Here is a 24,266-nt window from a genome sequence, read left to right on the forward strand (position 1 = left end):
TGCTTAAGCTAAAGATTCTTGTTTAAGCTAAAAGAACAGAAAGTAAAGTGAAATTCTGGCTATTTTCACTTGAGCTAGATTTCTCTCACTTAAGCTAAAATATTATATTTTCACTCTATTCTCAACTCCCAAACACAACAAACACAAATCACCACAATTCATATGCACTCATCAATTCAACACATCAAAACACAATTAATGACCAAAGTAAGTAGCTCATTTCAAAATTGCAACAAAACCTAGCTTTCCTTACCTTGAACTTGGACCAAACTTGACAAGAAGAAAACCCCAAGGGAATTTGACCACCAAAACCCCCAATTCAACCTAGAGAAGCCCAAAACACAAGAACACATAGAAGAATGAGGCTCTAATCATGATCAAAGCATAAATCAAAACTCCAGAACAAAAAAGGAGATGAAGGTTAGATTTTTAATTTATGAGAATAAAGATTTTGTTCAGGTTAATTCGAAGAGAACCCCGCCACAAAGTCAAAGGTGTCTTTAATTTCAGAGAATATGAGAATCAAACGAGAAAGAGGGAGAACAAGATTGAGTTAAATGGAGAATGTTTATAAGTTTGAGAGAAAGAAAAAAACATACTTTTTAGAAACTAAGACAGCCGAGATAAATTTCTTTTTCTTCGAAAGAAAATGGGTTTTACAATCTGTCTTAGTATTAAAAAAAATATTTAATTACAAGTTTAGTTGTACAATACAGTTTTATTTTGTTTTCAATATTTATAAATTGTTTTACTTAACTTTTCATTTTCGTAAAGACCAAACGTTATAAAATCTTAAAGATCAAATTGATTCATTTTAAGTGAGATATCGGGAATAAAACTGAAAAAAAAATCATAAAATTACAAAAGTTAGTAAATTTATTTAAAAAATAAAAACCATGCATCAAGCCATATTTATCTTAATTGTTGTTTGTCAGTAGTTGACATTTAAACAAAATTAATGTAAACTGTGCTCTCATCTAATAAAATCAACATAAACTGTTGTCTCATTCATTAATTGAGTTGGATGATGGGTTGACCTTCTATTTTTTATATAGAAAGATCAATTTTAGAGTATAATAGAGATAGATGTTCAACTTTTAAAACAATTGCTTTTAGATGAGTTTGTACTTTTAGGATAAATTATAATTTAAAAATTAAATTAAATTATTCATAAATTAAAATTAATATAAACAACTTAAGAATATCTTTTTAAAAAAATTATATGAAAGAGTTTTATAAATTAATTTGTACATAACATAATTTTAACATATTAAAAGGTGAACTTTTTTATTTTTCCTGTCAATTTTTTAGAAAAAGTCTTTTCAAACATTAGTTGTGGAAGTAGTTGGTGAGTTCTTTACGAAAGAGTAACATTTCTACATTAAGTTATTATTTTTTGAATATTATAAACTCCTCAAACCTTCCACCTTCAACCTCTTCCATTTCTTTTAAGCAAAAACCTCATCATCATCTTCTCTTTTAAGTATATTCTTATTTTTTTCTACTAATAAATAAATAAATGATTACAAATATAATTCAATAGATAATTCCACAAAAATATAAATTTCCCCCTTTAAATGATTAACTTTTAACAACATAATTTTATCACTTAATACCATATGGCTTCATAAATTTTACTATCTAAAATATTTTTACGCATTTTATTATTTTAACTTACTTTATTTTCTTATGACACATTAAATCTAACGAATTGGTAAACTTTGTGAAAATTGAAAATTTTGATGATAAAATGTGAAAAAAAAACTAAAGTAATTATAAAAGTTTATAAAATTTGTAATTTGACCTAATTAAAATTGTATTATTTTGTTCTACGAATCAACCGAGAAGCTTCAGATGTTGATGACAATAAATATAATAAGAATAGAATAGTTTTAAGAAAGAAAAAAAATATGAATGATTTTGATAGAAGTTTACTTTATGAATCCAAATGAATAATAAATGGCAGTCAACAGAAGATTACTCATTTAAATGTGAACATTATTGGTTATGTCATATTTTAATAATTATCATCATGATTAATTTGTTGACATTTTTTTTTTTGTTGTGTCTCTTTCCATAATATGATTATTCTCTTCAAGAAAGTAAACTAAAATAAAATTTCAATTTTCAATGTGTACACAATCAATGTACGGAAGAAAAAAGCATCACCCACAATGATAAATCTGGGGACATTTCTTTATTCGAATATTCTAAGATATATACCATACAATAGATTAAACAAATTAATCCTAACAAGCATATTAGCATTTTGTTATTGAATCTTATTAAAAACTATCTATGTTTACCAAGATTAAATCATGATGGTGACAATTAAATTGATAGTTAGCAAATTTCTCATCTTAATTAATTAGATGCTTTGTCATGCATGTTTTAACCTATTTTTCAGTATTTAATAAATGCAAATTATTACAAAGCATTCAGACCGAAAATGATGTTACGATTGTACTAATGTCAGGTGAGTTTAAAACTTAAATGGGATATATAAATAGAACAAGACAGAAACAATTAAAAAGTGATATTTTAATCTTCTACATGACTTTAATCATATTTTATTGGTATTAAATCTTTCTTACTATGAGAAGGTAAAATTTTAGTATTGAAACTGATTTTTGTAATAATACATTATTAGTTTGGTGTGAATTTAATAAGATAAAGGTTTATTCTTAAAAAATTAAGATTTTATTAGTACATGTTCCAAATTATATCTCAAAATGAACACTAGTGAATCACATAGATTTTATTAGTAAAATTCATAACAAACTAAAAAGTTTTTTTCATTAAAATTGGTTATACATCTGTCATCCTTGTGAGTATTAATAAGATTTATCTTTAGTGTGTTTAACCCAGATTCTAAAAAATATGATTGAAGTCAATAATTGAGCTTTAGATAGCCGTGTTTAGAGGAAATTTTATGGAATTTGAAATTTTAGAAATTTAAATTACAAGGTTTAAATTTTCTATCTTTTAAGATATTTGTTTAGGTAAATTAATTTTCAAATGATTAATCTTTGGATCGGATAACTTAATCCTGCTGAATTTAAATATTTAATTAATGAGAGAAATCACATAGATACATATAAAAAAGTATTATAAAGTATTTTATTACTGTACTTTATGAAAAAAATTATGTAAAACACCATTTCCGACAAATGACATATAAAAATTATATTATAGTCCAAAGTAGGACTCTATTTGTAACATGAAAAAAACTTAATATGTTTTTTTATTAGGAAGATGTTTTATATAATTTTTACAAAGTGTAAAGATAAAAATGAAAGACATATTAATTTGTCACTAATTACTCACATATATTTATCTATTATTAACAAAAAATCTATCAAACTAATTTACCTACAAATTTTTAATTCGTCGGTAATTTTTTATTTACCGATAAATGTTGGCCATTATTGACAATTTTGATCATGAATAAGTCTTTTTTGTTTTTTTAGTGAATACTCGATAGCAAAAAATCTCAATCTATATCTATTTAAGAACTCAAGAATGAGTCTTATTTTCTTGTTGCACAAATTTAAAGGGCCAAATTTGATAAGATATTTTGTCACTTTTTACTTGACTTTGGGATGCTTGAATGAAAATAAAAAATCATCTATTAGGATGTTCACAACAAATGAGTGACAATCTAGTCAATTGGCAAACACTAGATTGAGGGATTGTAAAAAATTTGATATTGAATAAGAAATTCTTGAAAAGTAGTTTGAAATGCACGAGGGGTGCTCTTTCCCTAATTAAGATTCCCTAATTAAGATGTTGCGCACGGTGAATTCAAACGAGAAACCAACCATGAGATTTATTTATGAAGAAATAGATATTGTTAAAGGAAAGATTAAAACCCTTTTCAGTGGAGTTAGTAAAAGGTAATAATAACTAATTACCCTTCACTTATATTTGATTTTCTAATTTCCTTTTTTAGAATTATAGATTTTGGTTTTGGAGACTAATTAATTTATTTTTTATCTTACTTATCAATACCCATTTGAAAAATCATTTATCAAAGATAGGATAACCAATTGTATAAGTCATTGCATGTTGCAGGTTATCGCCTTAATCCCATATTACACCATGATGTTAAGTTTAAAAGCTAATTAATTGTGAGGTGAAACGGGGAATGCATGATGGTTTGGATAGGTTGGTGAAAGCATTATTTTAGTGTGTGTTTAAGGGGTCATGGCCCCATAAAATTTTCAACTTTTTCAAAAAGTACATCCCAAAATTTTTAATTTTTTTAAAAATATATTCTTTTAAAATTAAAAAAAAAAATATATATATATATAATATTATATTGATATGAAAATTAAATTAGATAGACTTTTATTATTTTATAAAGTATAATATTTAATGCTAATAAATAATAAAGCATAAAATTAAATATAATAAAGAAGAAAAAAATTCATTGAAATATTTTTTATGTTCTTTCTCTTTATCTTTAAGTTTCTTGCATATTCTAGTCATCTTTCACTTTTGCATGTTTTCTTTTGTTTTTTGTTTTTAAAAAATAAGTTAGACACAAATTCATTCTTTCTGCTCTCATTTTTCATGTGTTCTCCTTCATTCTTTAAGATAAAAAGGTAATCCTTTCTTATGAATATAAAAGGAAAAGTTATATAATATATGTTTTTCATAACCATTTTTTAGTTTTTGCTTGATTATCATGTAATTTTTTTAGTAGTTATGTCTCTCAATTTTTTATTAAATTTTGATAAATTATTTGTAGTCTTATTTTTCTTTTAAATATGTATATTGATGAAAAATTAAATAATAGATTCATTTTCTAAAGTGAGAGAAGCGAAGATATCAATGAAGATGGAAACGAAATAGATTTACTTCTTACCTTCTTTACATATTTTCAAACATGATACTACAATCCAATGGTTGGATTAGAGGAATCATTTTTAAGATTCGAAGAATTATAGGTGGAAATTTCATATTAATTCTTTGAAACTTAATCAGGAAACATTATCAAATATGAGAGTATCCAATGAGTAAAAAACGGAAGAGATGAAATTAGAAAAAATTATTTAAATGAATTATAAATCAAATACAACTTAAAAACCGTCATTTTTCTAAGAAGAAATCCAATACTCAATTATATATATTTTTGGTAAATTAATAACAATAATTAAATATATAAATATTGAGTAAATTGTTTTGCTCCCTCTAAATTTTTGTGTGAAGATCCACCACTGGGTGAAAGCCATTAATGAGCTAATAAGATTAATGCTCAAATTGAGAGTTTCAAAAGCAAATCTAGACTTTTTTGTAGTCATGTACTAAAAAACAAAACTAGTGGGAATATATGGTAATGAACATCCAAAATTACAAATATTTGTAATATACTATTGAGTTTAACTTGTAATTCCTTTGGATGTGAGCATAATTTTATAATTACTTTTTAGAGACTAATATGATGTGATAAATATTTTTATAACTATTAAGGTTCACACAAAGAAAATAAATTGTTTATATCAAAAGACAATGGTGTTTGTGATGGCTAATTCAGGATTGAAGAAGAAGAATGATATTGGAAAAAAATAAAGGTTTATAACATTGATGATCTTGTTTCCAATGGTGAATGGATTGTGGAGAAAAATGAAGCAAGTTCAAGTGTGGACGCTTTAAATGAAGATATTTTAGTTGAAGATGAAAAAAATGAAGATGTTAGTAGAGATGGTGTTGATAATGATGAAGGTTATGAAGGAGAAGACATTAAATGAAGTCATGTGGAAGAGAACGATAATTATCATATCTTTGGTAAGAAATATTTACTTGAATAATTTGTATTAAACATTTATGAATTCATTAATTGTTTTATGCATATTCCTTTTATAATTTATGAGCCTATTTAGTTGTGTTATGAATCTATTTTATGAATTATGTATGAGTTACCTTTATCATTTATATTATTTTTAATGGTACACCTATTTATAAATATAATATTTTATCTATTTGTAAATCTAAGTTACAAGTTTTTATTTCCCTTGGGATTCCTTACATCTTCCAGTTTGACAATATTGTATATTACATAAATTTCTTTACAATTAAATGTAAGAAAGAATTTTCATGTCTTAAATTTTTTTAATATATGGTTTGAACGTGTAAACATTACATTTAAAATAAAATCATATTAAATTTTAAAACTATTTTTAAGTTTTAAATTTAGTATTACTAAAATCCCATTTTTCTAAACTCTTGGACTAATATATATATATATATATATATATATATAATTTGAGAAATTGGAATCAAATTTATGGTAAATTTTAGGAAATAAAAATATAATTAAACTTATTACAAACTTTTTTGTATATCACTATTTAATCACAAACTATCATTATTTTATTTCATTTTATTTGTATTTTTTTAACCAGCATTTTTTTTTTGTTCATGTTTTTTTTATATGTGTGAATTATATACTAATTATACTTGTGATGGTAGTTTCGTGTGACAATCTTTACATATTAAAAATAAATTTCTGATTTTCTATTATATGAATAATATGAATCATCCGATACCTTAAATGGACATACGTGTCATTTTCCTTTTAACAATCCCCAAATTAGTGGAACCAATAAGAAAAATATAGAACCTTTATCATTAAAATAAAATAAAATGTGGATGAAATTTAAAACTATTGCGTAACAACACAAAGGCCACAACATCATTGTGTGGTTGAAACTAAGTTCCAAACTTTATTTTCCCTATGTAAAAACAAACATGGGATAATGAAGGGTTTTGAGTTGTATGTAATATTGTCTCGTCAAGTTAAATGCATTGTATGCGACAAAAGAAAGTACCCTCATTTTCCACAAAAAAATCCAAAGCAATTTAGAATATGTTCACAAGATTCTACAAAAAGTTTATTTAATAATATGAGGTGTTAAATATGTTCTCTATGGCATGCATTGACTAACTTTGTCTATGTCTATGATGTTCAATTTCGAGGGTTTATATTTATTTACAGATTTTTTTTAGTGTAATTGATAATATTTCAGTAAATTTAATAATTTCACATCACTTGGGTGTCGAGGTGAAATACATTTTAAATATTTTTTTTATCTCTTCATTCTTCGAAACACTTTTTAAAGATAAAACTGTGACACAGTTCTACATTCTAAGATGGATAATATCTTGAAAACACAGAAGCAAACAATACTTCAAAAACATGATAGTTGACCCCTAACGATGTTTGTTGAACTTGCAATTGGCACATGTAATTTTAAGTTTAATTCTATACATAGGATTACATTAACTATTTGGAAATATATCCTTTTTCAATTTTAATATAACTTTTTTTAATAAGAAAATACATATAGTCTCTAAAAATATTAACTTTAACTTCAAGAAAAATAAAATAAAATAAATTTACAATAAATTCTTTTTAGAATATTTTATTATCATTAAATTTTAAGTTTCTCATATTTTAAATTAAATTTTATTAAATTCTTTAATTTATTAAACATGTATATTGAGTAGATTTAGAGATCATGCATATGACATCTCCCATTCCTATCTCACAGAAATATAGCTATATAAATATTAAGGCAATATTAAGCGGGACAACTCCATGTTGCGGGTTACAATTGAATCGTGACTCTTGAACTGTTACGCTCTTAAATAGAAATAGTTACGTAACACCTATAACTTTTGGTTTAGTGGAAAACACTCGATCCTAACACTTGGTATCAGAATCAAATTAGACAATTGTTAAAAGGAGAAATTGTTGCACGTTGCAAGTATAGTCAACCACTAAATTCCAACTATAGAACCTCCAACTCACAATTAAACATTTTCTACATTAGTAGGGTTCTAGAAGAGGTATTTCTTCCTTGGAAATCCCCACATTATGCACAAAGCATACCAACAAACATAAAAATTCATCTCAACCTACAAACTCATCTCATATCATCAATCACCTATTATTTATTTAAATTTACATGTTAATAATTCATCATTATTTTTTATTGAATTAACATAATATTCAGATACGATATTTCTAGTAATTACATCAAAATGACGAAAAACATTTCACTAACTACAAACCCAAAAATGCAAAACGAATGATACATTTGGCTCTAATGAGTGTCCTATGCTCTTTTCAAGTTAAAATGACTCATTAGTAGCCTAGGATACTACTTTATGACTTGAATTCAAACTTCACACATCAAAAATCAAATGAACATGGAACCCATATTTCACATTCAATCACTTTTATTCATCATACTCAATCAATTATAACATGCAATCTACAACATATTTCACACAGTTAATTTTCACATCAATCATCATTATAATTCATATTTCATTAGTACAATTATAAATTCAAAGTAGCTCCCTTTACTTTGGTTAAACTTTGCTTTTTTCCGGTTGCTTCTTATACTTTTATTTCTCATAAAAATTATCTAATTAGACAAATAAAATATTGATTAAAAATCTAAACATATCACCATGATCATAAAAAAACAAAAATTCACTTGAACACATTTAAGCTACATTACATTGGGGTAGCACATAAATAAACTCAAAGAGTCAAAACCACTTCAAAAAGATAAAAATTAGAACTTATTATCTTATTCACTCTAATTCAGTGTATATGGGAAGAAGTTTGTTAAAATAATATTCTTCCTATTAATATAACAAAATAATTGTCTCCGCTATACACTAATTTGATATTCCTGGGATAGACACGTTCATTAATTAACCCTATTATTTTTTATATGTAACTCTTATCATTAATAATATAAAGATTTGTTAAATTGGAATGTTTTCCACATTAATTAATATATAATTAATTTTGAGATTAGATTTAAATCAGAAATGATTTTATAAGTCTGCTCTTTATTTTCTTAATCTAATAATTAAAAATGAGATACTTCTTACAATAATAGTAATAATAATAATAATAATATATTATTATTAGATTCCCGTACACTGTGTCCACACGATACTTACTAAAACAGATACTTTTATGTAAAACAAAGTAGGTGCAGTGATGAAAGAAAAATAAAAAGTTGAGAAGCAAAAGAAACCTTAAAGAAAGAAAACCGTGATTCCATTTTCCAACTTTTAAATTAATTTCCGCGAATCTGAACCTTTGAAAAGTCACCTCTCTCACTCTCTCTCTTATTCTAAAGTGCACACAATTTGACTTCAACCACTATCTCTATTTATACTCAGACACTATCTTCTCCGTTTCAAAGTGTTCCCATTCCACTCCCCCAACCGGAACGCTGCGTTTCAACCACAACCCTAACCATGTCGCAGCAAACCTGTTCGGCGGACCAGCTAGCCCAACTTTTTGGCCCAAACACAACCAACGCCCAAGCGGCGGCCACGCTAATCTGCGACCAGTTCGCCGCCGTGGGTAGGAATTTCACCGACGCAGGCTATGCCATCGACAACACCTACCTCCTCTTCTCCGCGTACCTCGTCTTCTCCATGCAGCTTGGCTTCGCCATGCTCTGTGCCGGCTCGGTCCGTGCCAAGAACACCATGAACATCATGCTCACCAACGTGCTCGACGCCGCCGCCGGCGGTATCTTCTACTACCTCTTCGGCTTTGCCTTCGCCTTCGGCTCCCCTTCCAACGGCTTCATCGGGAAACACTACTTCGGCCTCACAGACCTCCACTCCGACAATTTAGACTACAGCAACTTCCTTTACCAGTGGGCCTTCGCCATCGCCGCCGCCGGCATCACCAGCGGCTCCATCGCCGAGCGAACGCAGTTCGTCGCCTACCTAATCTACTCTTCCTTCCTCACCGGCTTCGTCTATCCGGTAGTCTCTCACTGGTTCTGGTCCCCTGACGGTTGGGCATCCGCGTTCAACGTAGGCAATCTTTTATTCTCCACCGGTGTAATCGACTTCGCCGGCTCCGGCGTTGTCCACATGGTCGGCGGTGTGGCGGGACTCTGGGGCGCGCTTATCGAGGGTCCACGAATCGGCCGATTCGACCACGCGGGACGCGCGGTGGCCTTACGTGGGCACAGCGCCTCGTTAGTCGTGCTCGGAACCTTCATGCTGTGGTTCGGTTGGTACGGTTTCAACCCTGGTTCATTCAACAAAATCTTAGTCCCTTATGGCTCAGGGAACAAGTATGGTCAATGGAGCGCGGTTGGGAGAACCGCGGTTACCACAACTCTGGCAGGGTCAACGGCGGCGTTGACCACGCTCTTCGGGAAACGCCTGATATCTGGTCACTGGAACGTCACCGATGTCTGCAACGGTTTGCTGGGCGGGTTCGCCGCCATCACAGCCGGTTGTTCTGTGGTGGAGCCGTGGGCGGCTATCGTGTGTGGTTTTGTGGCGTCCCTTGTTCTGATCGCGTGTAACAAACTGGCGGAGAAGGTTAGGTTTGACGATCCCTTGGAAGCGGCGCAGTTGCATGGAGGGTGTGGCGCGTGGGGGGTGATCTTCACGGCGCTGTTCGCGAAGAAGGAGTACGTATTTGAGGTTTACCGGGGAGAGTCGAGGCCGTACGGGTTGTTTATGGGTGGCGGAGGGAAGTTGTTGGCGGCGCACGTGATTCAGATTTTGGTGATTGTTGGGTGGGTTAGTGCCACCATGGGGCCTCTCTTCTGGGGGTTGAAAAAATTGAAGCTTTTGAGGATTTCGGCGGAGGATGAACTGGCGGGTATGGATCTGACCCGGCATGGAGGGTTTGCCTACGCCTATGAGGATGATGAGACTCACAGGCATGGGATTCAATTGAGAAAGGTTGAACCCAACGCCTCTACTCCCACCACTGATGGGGGATTATGATTGAGATGAAGAAGACGATGACGATGACGATGGTAGGTTCTGTTTTGGATTTTGTTATTTTTGTTCGGTTGTTGTAGATTTTTTGTTGTAGGATGGTAAATCTTGTTAATGGTCGTACATTGAACTCAAAGCGAAAAGATTCCAGAGAAAGATGCGAACGTGTCTGTCTTGGGGTTGGTCCTGTCTAGGTTCCTGTTCCTAGGCTTGACAAATGTCTGTATAAACATTTCATTTTATTTTATTTACGCCTTTTTCTAATTTATTTCCCTGTTTTTATATCATAAAAACATTTTTTATTATCTTCACCGATGAAAATTGTGATTTTTATTTATGGCATCGTGTTTTGTCAATGCAATTAAAATCACTACGATGATTTTTCTTTCAATTTTATATTTGAATATATATATTTGTGATTAATGTATTTTCTTTTTGTACTCCCCGTTTTTCTTCCCACTCCACTTATCGCATAGTGACCACTTTCTTTGACGTTTACCAGCAACCATTATGTTCACACAGTAACGTCTCACGTAATGACCAATTTATTTTCATATGAAGTTAATTTTGGAATAATTTGATTTATGTATGAATGTTTTTTGTTCTAAAAGTAAAATATTTTTTCAAATTAAGAATATAATTTTAGAGTATCTAAAGTTGTTGTAACATAACTTCAATTTTAAATTTAAAATAATTCTTGAATAATGAATGTGTATCATCTAGTCTTTTATGATATTTGTTTAGGAAGATTGAGCCAATCGCGCCTTCCACCTCCATCACACATATGCATGACGATTATTTAGGTTATTTTTTGTCTCTCTTTTAGATTTTTTTAGTACATTTTTCTCTGTCTGTAGAATGGTTATTCAGATTACATAAAAAGAAATAAGAGATTTTGTTAAAAGGTTTAATTGTTCCAAAAGTTGGTTCTCCACATGACTCGGAAGTAAAATTATTTGATTTATGGGTTTCTTTTTCATGCCTTTGTTTTTTTTTTTCTTCTAATTTTTGTCTCTTTTGCAACCTGATATTTTTGTTTTTAAAACATAATTTAAAAAATTTCCAACCATAGTGATTTTTTCTTTACCTTTTGAGGTTATATAAAAAAGTGATGTTTGTTTATTGGCCACGTGATTACGTGAACAGTGGTGGGTGGTACCGTTGGCTTTCATCTTCAATGGTTTTTGTTTGAACGTGAAAAGTGGTGTTTGGGAGTTAACATAAAACTATAAAGTCGCTTTCATTTCCAAAAGTATTGTGTCTTCATTTCTATGAGCAAAAATGTTTAATGCCAAACAATGCAAATTAAAAGGTTTTGAGGTAGTTAATGAAGGTTTACCAACACTGATATGAGTTTGAAATGTAAGCCACTTGTTCACGTTCAAATGCAAGTTTTTTGCCAGCACATTATATAAATATGAGAAGAAGATTTATTTTACCCATTTATTTAATGACATGATCAATTTGACATGAGTTTTTCTAGAAAATTTGAGAAAAATATTAACTCATTTTTCTTTCTAATCATGGCCACATAAATGTAAAAGGGTGGGTGGGTAAAAATTTGATTTTTCTTTTTATCCTTGTCTAAGGTTTCCATTACAAGCTAAGCATTTTGAAACATAGAAACTACTTTCATTTTCTCACTCTCGTACAAAAGTTTTAGTCACCTTAAAGAATAAAGGTGAAAATTCTCATCTCCTTCCTCTTCTTTCATTCTTCTACAATCTTTCACTCTTATAAGATAACTTCCTCTTTTCTAAAAGCCTTCTATTCTTTTTCTTTTTATCGTATATCTTTTTTCTTTTTTTGAGAGTTTTTCTTATTTGTTCTTAGAAATAAATTTGAATTAGAGTTTTTTTTTCCTATATTGTGATAAAAGTTTCATTAGGAGTTAATTCGAATACAAATCCAATATCTTTAGTCTTGTTTAAAAATTTTGTAACCTGCCTTGTTTTGGTCCATGGAAATTGTAAGGGTTATTTGACAAAACTGATTCTAGAAAAATATTTTTTAGATATGAAAAAATAGGATTTGATCTAAAATAAGTTTTTCATTTTTGTTAGAAGTTATAAATAAACCAATTTTTTCGTTTTTTATTGGGAAATTACTATACCGGTTTTGTTGTTTGAAATTAATCCATCATGTTCATATGTGTGTGTCGATATATATATATATACATATATATATATATATATGTATATATATATACATATATATATATATATGTATATATATATATACATATATATATATATATGTATATATATATATACATATATATATATATATATATATATATATATGTATATATATATATATTGACATCGTAATTGGGTTTGATGATATTTAGAGTATTAAAATTACTGTACATGTGATCAAAATATTGTTGAATTTTGTGTGATAAAAAACTCCAAATAATTGCTCAATAATTTTTATAAATTTAAGTGACATATGTGAAATGATTATTTAGATTGAATGATATTACTTAAAGCACATGACATTATACTCTATTTTATTATATTGATTAATGATTACAATGTATTTTAAATTAAGTGATGTTTCGTATATTTATGGATATATCTTATTAATAGTTATTAATGCAATTTAATTTTGAATTATTTTCAACACTTTATTACATGAAGATGATTCTACTTGAATGTATGATGTTATTAATTTTTTTTGCATATTTTATTTGTATTAAGTATGTTGCATGATGAGAATAAGAATACCATTAAACCTATTTTCATGGAACAGAACCTGTGATGTTGTTCACATTGTACAGTACTTCTATGACCACTCTGCTCTAGGGAAACTTATTACATGAGCCACATGGGTCACATGGCTTCTTCTGAAGTCGATGCAGATGAAGGAGACTTCTGAGGAGAGGCTGACAATGAAGTCTTTTTTTTATGATTTTTTTTTATTTATGCATTCTTAATCTTGTTTTGTTAAAGGAATAAAATAATAAGAAGTGAAAGAGTAATTTAAGTTTATAATAAGGTTTTTATGTTATAAATTTATTTTATATTTAATAAGTGTAAAATATATTTTGTCTTGTTATGGTTTGATTTATTTTTGAAAGGTATAATTAGTAATTTAGTTTATGATTCAATTTGGATATTATATTATTTTGATTCTTTAGTTTTATAAAAAGACTTTACCTTGTGGTTGAACGAGAGATTTCAATAATTTCAAAAAGTTGAAATATTTAGTAATTGAATTATTTGTAATTAAATTCTCCATCTTCTTTAAATAATTAGTTTGGATGAAGTAATTGAAATATTTTACATTTCAATTTTCTTGTTTAGATAAAACAGTTAGACCTGGGACGACTTAACTTGACCTTTGACCCGCTGACTTGGCTTGACCTGCGACACAGGCGACTAGGCTCAACCTTCAAGCCAGACCAACTCGATTCAAAACCATTTCGTCTCAACCTTTGACCAGGGGCAACTTGGCTCGACATTTGGCCAAGGCTGACCTAGCTCAACCTTTAGCCAAAGTTGCCTCGGCTTAGAGCCATCTCATCTTGACATTCGACCCGAGCCGACTCGTCTCGACCTTTGACCCAGGCTGATTGGTCTAAACCATCAACCCAAGTTGACCTGACTCTACCTTCAGCCTGGCCCGCTCGGCTTTACCTTCGGCCAAAGTCGACTTGGCTCGACCTTCGATCTGAGTCAACTCGACTCAACCTTTGACCCGAGTCTATTTGGCTCGAACTTCGACTCAGGCCCGCTTAACTCAACCTTCGGCTTGGACCCACTCAACTCGACCTTCGGTCCAGGACGACTCAATTCGACCTTCGCCTTGAGACAACTCGACTCGACATTTGAACCGGGACAACTCGGCTCAACTTTCAGTCTAGATAGGACTCGGGTTGACCTTTGACGTAGGCCGACTCGGTTTGACTTTTGACTCAACCTTCAGTTATATATACACACAAATTGAACTAGAAGACCAACATAAAACCATACACACCTATCCTTTTAATTAAAATCTAAAGTCTAAAGGTGTTCAATATCTTAACAAACCCAATATGCATTTTAAAATAAAATTCAATTACACAGATTTGGAAGATGATAAAAAAAAAATTGGATAACTATTTTGCATATGTAATTAAGTCTAAAATGTATTATTATGGTGGTGAAAGAGAAAACAAGGAACTAAGCAATTCTTCATCTAAGAATTTAAAATGAAATCAATTAATGGATGAATGTCTATTTATAAGCATTAGGTCATTGTTATCACACACAAAAAAGTTGATAGTTGTTTTGATCCCAAGTCTTTAGTTGACTGTTATCTTTAGGTTCAATCACCATACATCTAAGGTATTGTCCGCTTTAGAGCCTAAAGAACCTTCACGGTTTAACCTTTAAAAGGCATATCAGCAAGTAAAAGGAGGAAGGAGTATTTAACCCATCTTTGGCCTCAACTCCTAAACGATTGGGACTATTGGTTATACCGGAACATAAGTCCCCCAGTTGAGGTCTAAGAGGAATGAGAGTTCATCCCCAATGGAGGGCTAAAGGGAATTGATGGTTCGTCTTAGAACCTCGTTATTATCCCCAAGTGAGTGTTAATGTTTCAATCTCAAGTCTGTCGACTGTCATCGTTAGGGTCAATCAACGTATTTCTGAGGTATTATTCACTCTGAAAATTGGAACTTCGTCATAGTTTTGTGCTTGAAAGACATCTCAGAGAGTGGAAGGTGAAATCAATATTTAAATACTTTTGACATCAACTCCTAAATAATGTAAGACTATTGAATATACCGACGATAAAAACTACTCATACTGAATTAAGATCTATAAATAAGTCATCAAATTTGAATTTCATATATAAAAGCAATAGAAAATAAATTCCATTAAAAATATCTATTCCGTTATACACCAATAAAATAATTAAAAATAATAATGGAATCGAAGAGAGATAATAAAACACGTGAGTTAGTCTATTATTAAAACACTTAATGATTAGAAAACCATTAACCATTTAGAGAGAGAAGAAAGTTATGAAGAAAATAAATAAATGAATTAATAAAATATATATATATATATATATATATATATATATATATATATATATATATATATATATATATATTACATTTAAATAACGGCCATTTTCTATTAGTAGGACTATTGAAACATCAATGTTGTAAAGTAGCTTCTAGCACACTCTTCCCGACACTAGTCCCAAATAAAGTAAGATTTACTTCACGTGATACAATCGTTTCAAGATCCCATCACTATTAGTTGGCACTAAATCAATTTTTGCTAGCATGCCTTTACGGTTTTTAAATGACAATTTAAATATTTAATGAATGATATGTATCTTGTTCAATCTTATAATATAACTTAGTAATTTAACCTAAATTTATAATTCAAAAACTATATTTTAATCTAGTAATGTGATCGATTTGAGTAAATTTTATTTCAATACGATGGGTTGTTGTTATTCAATACTCTTATTTGATTTAAATTTATTGTAATTTTTTGAAGTTTTAATCTAAGCATTTGTATGCGTATTCTTTTGATGGTAATTCCGTCGATAAATTTATATAAAAAATAATCTCAATTTTCTTGTTAAATCTGATGAATTATTATTTTATAAATTAAATGAAAATAGACAAAAAATAAAGAGAAGAAAGAAGAGGCGGTAGAGGTGGCGAAGACAACAATGATAATGGAAAAGAAAGAGATGAGAAAGAGAAGAAGGAGGAGGAGGAGGAGGAATCAAAGGTGATAGATGTAACAATGACGACAATAACAAATGTGGTATCAACGTTGAACACGACAACAATGGTGATGTGAGCGACGACGAAAAACAATAGTGATGATGGTTGTCAAAGAGTAGACGGAGATGATCCTTTTTATACCAATTTAGATAAATGAGATAAAAAAGAAAAGCAATATATGTTTTTCTACACTGTTATAGTTTTTTACTAATGCATTTATAAGATACAAAGAAGAAACAAGACACTTATCTATAGAGTTATCAACTTAATCCATGAGCCATTGGCCAACCCTAGCCCACCCTTGAATAAGCTCCCTTTAAGGGGGCAAAGAAAATCCTAACCCCCTAAAGCTGTCTCACAAGTAGGCTAGGGTCAGGGTTAAGGTGAGCTTAACCCACTACAAGACTTTAACTAATTCTTAAAAACAATACCTTTAGCTAACAACGAGACCAAGTTGAAGGTCGAGACGGGTCGGCTTGGGCCAAAGGTCGAGACAAACAATCTCAAGTCGGCCTAAAACGAAGGTTGAGAAGGGTTGACCCAAAACGAAGGTCAAAACGAGCAGACCTAAGATGAAGGTCGAGACTCTTGGCCCAAAATCAAAGGTTTTAGATGGGCTGCATAAGCTAAAGGTTGAGATAGGTCTGCTCAGGTCGAAGGTCGAGAAGGATCGGTTTGGGATAATGGTCAAAATAGGTTGGCCTGGTCCAAAGGTCAACACGGGCTCCAGTAGAAATTTAGTTGAGTTGGTCCCGCTCGAAATCTACATAGCTAGGTCCGATTGAAATTCGATTGAGTTGACCTTTGTCAAAATTCGACCGAGCCTGCTTTGCCAAATTTTAGATGAGTCGGCTCCAACCAAATTTTCGCCAAGTATGCCTCATTCGAAATTTTGCTAAATTTGACCAATTCGGTCTCAATTGAATTTTAACTGAGTGAGTCTTAATGGAAGGTCTAATAATATATTAATACTTTTTTATGTTTAAAAGAAAATTCATGAGTTAACTCTAAACCTTGTAATTTTTGTGAATATTTTGGTCCCGTAAACTTTTTTAATAGTAACCTTTTGACCATCTCAATTTTTTATCCCCATCTACATGGATCATGACAAAACCCTTGGGCCAAATTGATAGTTATACTTATCTAAAGCCCTACTCCGAAAACTTGAACACGAAAAATAATAAAAGAAAACACTACATTTCAGCACAATATGCATCATAACGTTTTATAAAAATTAATTCAATATTTTAAATTAATAGTGATAAATGTAGGACAGGAAAACGAGAGTATATGTGTGTAACTTTACAAAACTTTCAAAACTTTCAAAATGATTAACACAATTTGCTCATAATTTTTGTATATAATAATTTATAATTAAATAATAAGGTTTTTCTCTTGTATCTTCTATTTTAACCATAGTGTAGTATATACAATGTTATCATTCTAATGCTCTTTTGAATGTTCCCTGTATTGAAATCTTCATACCGTACACGGAATATGGTTGAGCTTTTAAAGCAAAGAAAAGAAATGTATGTTGAGAAAAAAGTACACGATTCATAAGTTGACTTACCCTTCAAAAGCTCTCTATTGTTAAGTACCCGAGCCAGATCACGTGCAAGACTTTGTTACGTACGAAACTTGGTACTTATTAAACTCTTCTATTAAATGAAAGGAGCGCCTTTAAAATCTACCACATCATTTACCGCTTAAATATTAAATAGTGAAGCATTCAACAACGGTCTTTTTGGGCAATCATAAACTAATACTTTAAGTTTTGGCTCAGAACCTAATTTAATTTTTTTAAAACCCTAATCACAATATTTTACTTTTGGATAAGATGTGTATTCCTATAAACTTTAACTTTGTTAGATCGAAATGGTGAATCATTCAATCATGGGACTGAGTTTAGATTTCGGGTGTTCATTGAATCCGGTTTTCCATAATTTAACTTCGTGGACTTTAATCTAATTAGATTTAATTGAGTTTAATTTGTAATTAGGTCAAATTTGACAAAATCCAACCTAATTTACTTTTGTACGAATTCAACCATGGGTTTAATATCAATTATTTAAGATTCAATCAAATGACTCACTTGCATAGATGTGTTATGGACAAATTGAGTTATATTTTTTTTCTTCATATTTTAAACTAATTTAGACAAACTTGCATGACTTATTTGTTTGTTTAAAAAGTTAATTAATCTTTTATAAATATTGTGTTATTTTTCTAATTGTTATACTTAAAACTTACAAATATTTTTTTTAAAAGAGAATTTTTAAACATCTTTACCTAATTAACTCAACCCAATTTAACCAATTTAAGAGTGGATTGAATTAACTTGTTTAATTAATTAATTATATATATATATATATATATATATATATATATATATATATATATATATATATATATATATATATAGAGAGAGAGAGAGAGAGACTCAGTTCAACCAAACTCTAACATTTCTTTTTATGAGTTACATAATAAATTTACTAAATCCTACCTAACCCAACCCATAAACACTCCTAATTTAGGTTTTAGTAAAACTACTCGATAGCAAAATACAAATACTTTATACCTTTGGTAATTAAAAGTACTTAAAGTAGCTTATTATATCTAAATATTTGATAAAAATATATGGTAAAGTAGTTAATAAATAAAAAATGGTTAAACATATATAATAATTTTAAATTTTCATAATATTTTTTTATTCAAGAAGGTTACTTTACAATTTTTTTCTTATTTTCTTTGTAAACATATACCCTATATATGAAAGCTTCAACTAGCATTGGGTATTTATTTTCAACAATTTCTACAACATCTTGATACCCAAAAATTGCTTTCATCTACACACGTTACTATACCATTTCTTTCAATCGAAAATAGGAATTTTGATTGAAAACATACCAGGTCCCATCTGAACTTTTCTGGATACCACTTGTTAGAGCAAAGAAAGAAATAACAGGCACACAAAGAATACAAAAACTATGCTCTTGATTTGGTGTGCATAGATTACCACTTATGAGATGTACAAAGAGTATTTATAGGTACAATTTATCAAGGAACTAACATCATTTTTAACTGTTTTAAACATATTCTAACACTTAAATCTTGAAATTTTTAATTGTCAAGGATGTTGTGTCATCTTTTTCTTTTTTTAATGGATCTTGTAATGACATGTGTATGGTTGAGTTTGATGATGTGTTAATCTTGACTGATCTTTATGGATCATCTAATTACATGTGTATGGTTCCCCAATGTCTAATAAATTAAGTTTAATGGTGCATTTATCTTATGAATCTTCAACATATTCTTTTAATTACTATCACATGGTTATTTTGTTTAGTCAATTAGGCTTTCAAATATTCTGTTATGTAGTTAGTTATATTGTATCTAATTTATATATAGTCTAGTCTGACCAACAATATGTGAGAAAGATCATATGTGTTTGTGTAATTTGTATTGACAATCTTTGTAATTCACTTATGTTTGAATGTGTATTATCTATGTAATTGTTGTATTCTATTATAATATGTGTTAATCAAGAACTATTTAGTAGATATATTATTTTTTGGGTTAAATATATTTTTAGTCCTTAAACTATGCGAAATTGGAGATAGTCTTTTTAGTATATACAATTTAGTCCTCAAACTTAAATGAGTGGGTATAATCCTTTAACCCAACGAAATCAACTTTATTTTTGTATGTTAAACGGTGTTCTAGACTAACATTTGAGCTGGAATGTGTGAAATAGTGTAAATAACTCAAACGTCAACCTGAAACATTGTTTAACAGTATAAAAGAAATTCACATAGTTGGATTATAAGGACTATAAATATTCAGTTTTAAAGTTTGAGGACCAAACTGTATCAAAGTTTGGAAATGAGCAAAATTCCAATTTTGCATCCAAGTTTAAGGGAGTAAAAACATATTTAACCCTTATTTTTTTTTCTTATCATATAATGTGTTTGTTCTTTCCTTTTTCATTATTTTCAACATTTACAAAATTGTAGGATGATTTGTATGTGTTTCTATGTGAACTTCTTAATCGATTACCTAACAAATTGGTATTAGAACTTTAATTCTAATATGTTTCAAATCCATAGATGGTCGGTCCCTAATCAAGATTAGTCCTCTTTGTGTGTTTCTTTTGTCATGAAGAAAGTCAACACAATCGAGATTGAGAAGTTCAGAAGAAATAAAAATTTCAATTTGTATCGCACTCAAGTGCATGTTTTATTAAAGAAATAAGGAGTTTAGATGTCCCCTGGTGCACATTTGGATTTTGGATTTTGAAGAATTACCTCTAAGAATTCAAAAGAAATAAGTTTAATGTACAATCATCGTGTATGAATGACTCATACAAGACCTCTCCCATTATTCTTTTAATGACATTTGATATATACAAAGTTTTTATAGCGTAGGTGAACAAACGTTTGGTTCTAAAATAACTTAAGTCTATACTAGTAAAGGCTTTAATTTTTTAAAGAACCGAAGTTTATAGTTGAACAAATATTTTTAACAATGCCACCAATAGTACTTTTATAAAAAAAATATTTCTTTTTGTATAGTATCGTAAAAGCATGAAAATTTGTTTGTTTATGGTTCATTTGGCAATATTAAATTTTGATTTATTTTTTTTTAAATAGCACAATAGACTTTGGTTGTTTCTCGGAATTGAAGTCTATTCCTTTATTTTTTATATAATATTTTAGTATTTTGAGCTTCAATTTTAAAGGCAACTAAAGTTTAATGTTGAAGTTTTTGCTTCGATTCAAAATTGAAGCCCAAAGACCCACATTTTTTTTATCTTGCCTTGTTATACTTCGTTCGAGAACAAAAGTATTATGTTAAAAATAACCGATATCAAAACCTTTAGCTGCAATATATATATATATATATATATATATATATATATATATATATATATATATATATATATATATATATATATTCTTTAGCCCATATAAAAACACATATGCATGTTATTATAGCAGGTTATAATATTGTAATGTTATTAAGTTAATATATAAATTAAAATTATATTTATTAAAAATAAAGTGAAATATATGATAATAGATGAAAGAATAATCATTAATAAACAAAGACGAAGAGAAGAAACAGAGACATCCGATTTTATAAAAATCTTGTAAAAGTAACGGTTAATTTTTAAAAATTTAATAAATTATTATATTTAAAGGGTAAAATGGATATTTTGAAATGTGGACACAAAAAAGGAATCCCCTTTATATATTGTTATAGATTACCATACTTAAAATAAATTTATAATTAATTTTGAAATGTAATCAATAGTCATACAAAAATTTATTTTATAGAATAAGTTCAAGAAAACTATTATAGATACAAAGAAAAAGTAAATTAATCTTCACATTATTGGGAAAGAATTCCAAGAAAATCGAGAATAGTTGAAAATGCACCAAACCTATGTTGAATGATGCATTAAGCAACCCAAGTTGTCCTTTATTATCAATTTCAACTCTGTGAAGAATGAAGGGACTCCCTTCAAGGGAGACCTTGACATGAATTATCTAGTTTGAGTGGGAGAGAATCCTATATATAATAACATTACCACCACTTAGAAGATCTTAGCCATTCATTACTATTTTAATTTTATCAAATAAAAAAAATCAGAAGTTAATGGTAGAATGATAGAAGTTCACCATCTCACGTTGTTTCTCCACTGCAGAAAATCCGAATCCTAGTTGGAGTGGAGTTGCCAAACTTGACCCAAAGTCGTTATAGTCTTACACATGTGATGTGATGATCACTTTAGTGACTTTAGTGTTCTAATTTACCTTAAAAATAATTCAAATATAGATAAAAGTTATTGTATTTAAATATAAGTGAGTATAAATATTTGGTATCAAAAGTGTTATTCTTTAATTTTTGTTTAAGATGATCACATGAGATTGTTAATAGGTAGGGAAGTAATTCGAAGTAAGATGAGTAAGTTAATCTAACTTCAAGAATTATCACTTTTAGGATCATTCTTGGTTGTAAGTAGTTAGAAATTAGTGTGTTCTAAAAGCAAATAGATTTACTTAAAAAAAGTTGGTGGAAACAAAATTATCGCCAAATTGTGATTATTCTTAGAAAATTTTGAATTCAAACTTTGTTCTTTTGCATTATTGTTGTATATATTGACTTTGAAATGATAGACTTAACTTCACTTTTGATATTGGTTGGTTTTGTGTTTTCGTAGTTTTTACATAATTCATTCAACCTATTTCAATATGGTTTTTGTTCTTATCGGGATTTGACATGTGGACCTTTGGACAGGTGACAAGATATGAATGGATGAAAAAATCTTAATGTATGTTCCTGAGGACTAGAATAAAGAGAAAAATTCATCTGTAAAAGATCCTCCAACTCTCAAGTCAGTAAGAGAGTTTGAATTTTTTATAATAAAGGAGAATGAGTATGAGGTGTGTATAACTTGGGAATACTAGATATATTTATAGGACCTTTTGGGTCTTGGATCCATATGATAAAACAAGTAATGTAATATAAAACAATATCAGAAAAATAACGACTTACCTCAAATAAACAACAACAACAACAACAACAACAACAACAACAATAACAATAATAATAATAATAATAATGTGACACCTTACTTGGTATACCAAATATATCCTGTAAATATTTGGTGTAAAGGATATCAAGATGTAATCAAATTACCTAGATTTATCATAATTACCGTTGATATGTAAATATTTGCTCTAATAGATATATCTTATAATATTTTATAGTCTTTTTGGTGATAAGGTTAATTAGACCTTATTATGTCGCATTACTTAGCCTTATCTATTAGATCGGGTAAGTTCACTTTAAAAATTTAAAGACAAATTTTGAAAATTTAAATTTTATTAATATGTTCATACGGCTTAAATGAATTTGTAAATATAGTTCTAAATTTTATTTCACAGTATATGTCTTAAATATTTAGTTCTTATGTTTTTAATTTCTTATATATATATATATATATATATATATGTATGCATGTATGTATGTATGTATATGTATATGTATATGTATGTATATGTATATGTATATGTATATGTATGTACCAGTATTTTGATTATTTATTTTAGGGTTAATTATGTTTTTTTATTTTTTGACTTTAAGAGAAAATTATAATTAGTCCATCTTCGAAGTTTTTGTTCAATTTAGTCTTAATCTAAAAAAATATGTAGATCTAGTCCTTTTAACCGGATTTTGTTAAATTTAGTTGACGTTTCAAATTTGTTAAGATTGTACCACCATTTGACACATCTTCGTTTTAATGTTAATCATAATAAACTTAACAAAATTTGGATAAAAGAACTAAAGTAATGCATTTCTTAAGTTGAAAAATCAAATTAGACTATTAAACCTAAATTTAAAAAAAAAAACTAATTTTAATATTCACTAAAAATTAAAGAACTTAAAATATATTTAAGTCTTTATTATATATATATATTTATATATATATATATATATATATATATATATATATATATATATATATATATATATATATATATATATATATATATATATATATATATATATATATGTCATTGTCAAAGACATTTCTCAATAAAATTTCTCATTAATACTAATTAAGATATGTTAATCTAAAAATACTTGATAAAGTTTACGGTTTACCTGAAAATTAAACTACTACAGTTTTTAATATAGGAACACAATTCATTTTAGATATTTTATGGTA

The 24,266-nt window shown here is 28.9% G+C and overlaps 1 protein-coding gene across 1 annotated transcript; it reads left to right on the forward strand.

The window, feature by feature from the left end:
- Nucleotides 1-9,113: 9,113 nt before the first annotated feature.
- LOC114192049 (ammonium transporter 1 member 1-like) lies at nt 9,114-11,059 on the forward strand. Its single transcript, XM_028081602.1, has one exon. It carries the CDS (start codon nt 9,292-9,294, stop codon nt 10,795-10,797), a length of 1,506 nt encoding a protein of 501 aa, XP_027937403.1. The 5' UTR covers nt 9,114-9,291; the 3' UTR covers nt 10,798-11,059.
- Nucleotides 11,060-24,266: the final 13,207 nt, after the last annotated feature.

The sequence above is a fragment of the Vigna unguiculata genome, chromosome 7 (assembly GCF_004118075.2).
Source record: "Vigna unguiculata cultivar IT97K-499-35 chromosome 7, ASM411807v1, whole genome shotgun sequence".
NCBI classification, from domain to species: domain Eukaryota; kingdom Viridiplantae; phylum Streptophyta; class Magnoliopsida; order Fabales; family Fabaceae; genus Vigna; species Vigna unguiculata.

Coding starts and splice junctions, on each gene's coding strand:
- LOC114192049 (XM_028081602.1), top strand. CDS start 9,292: ATGTCGCAGCAAACCTGTTCGGCGGACCAGCTAGCCCAACTTTTTGGC.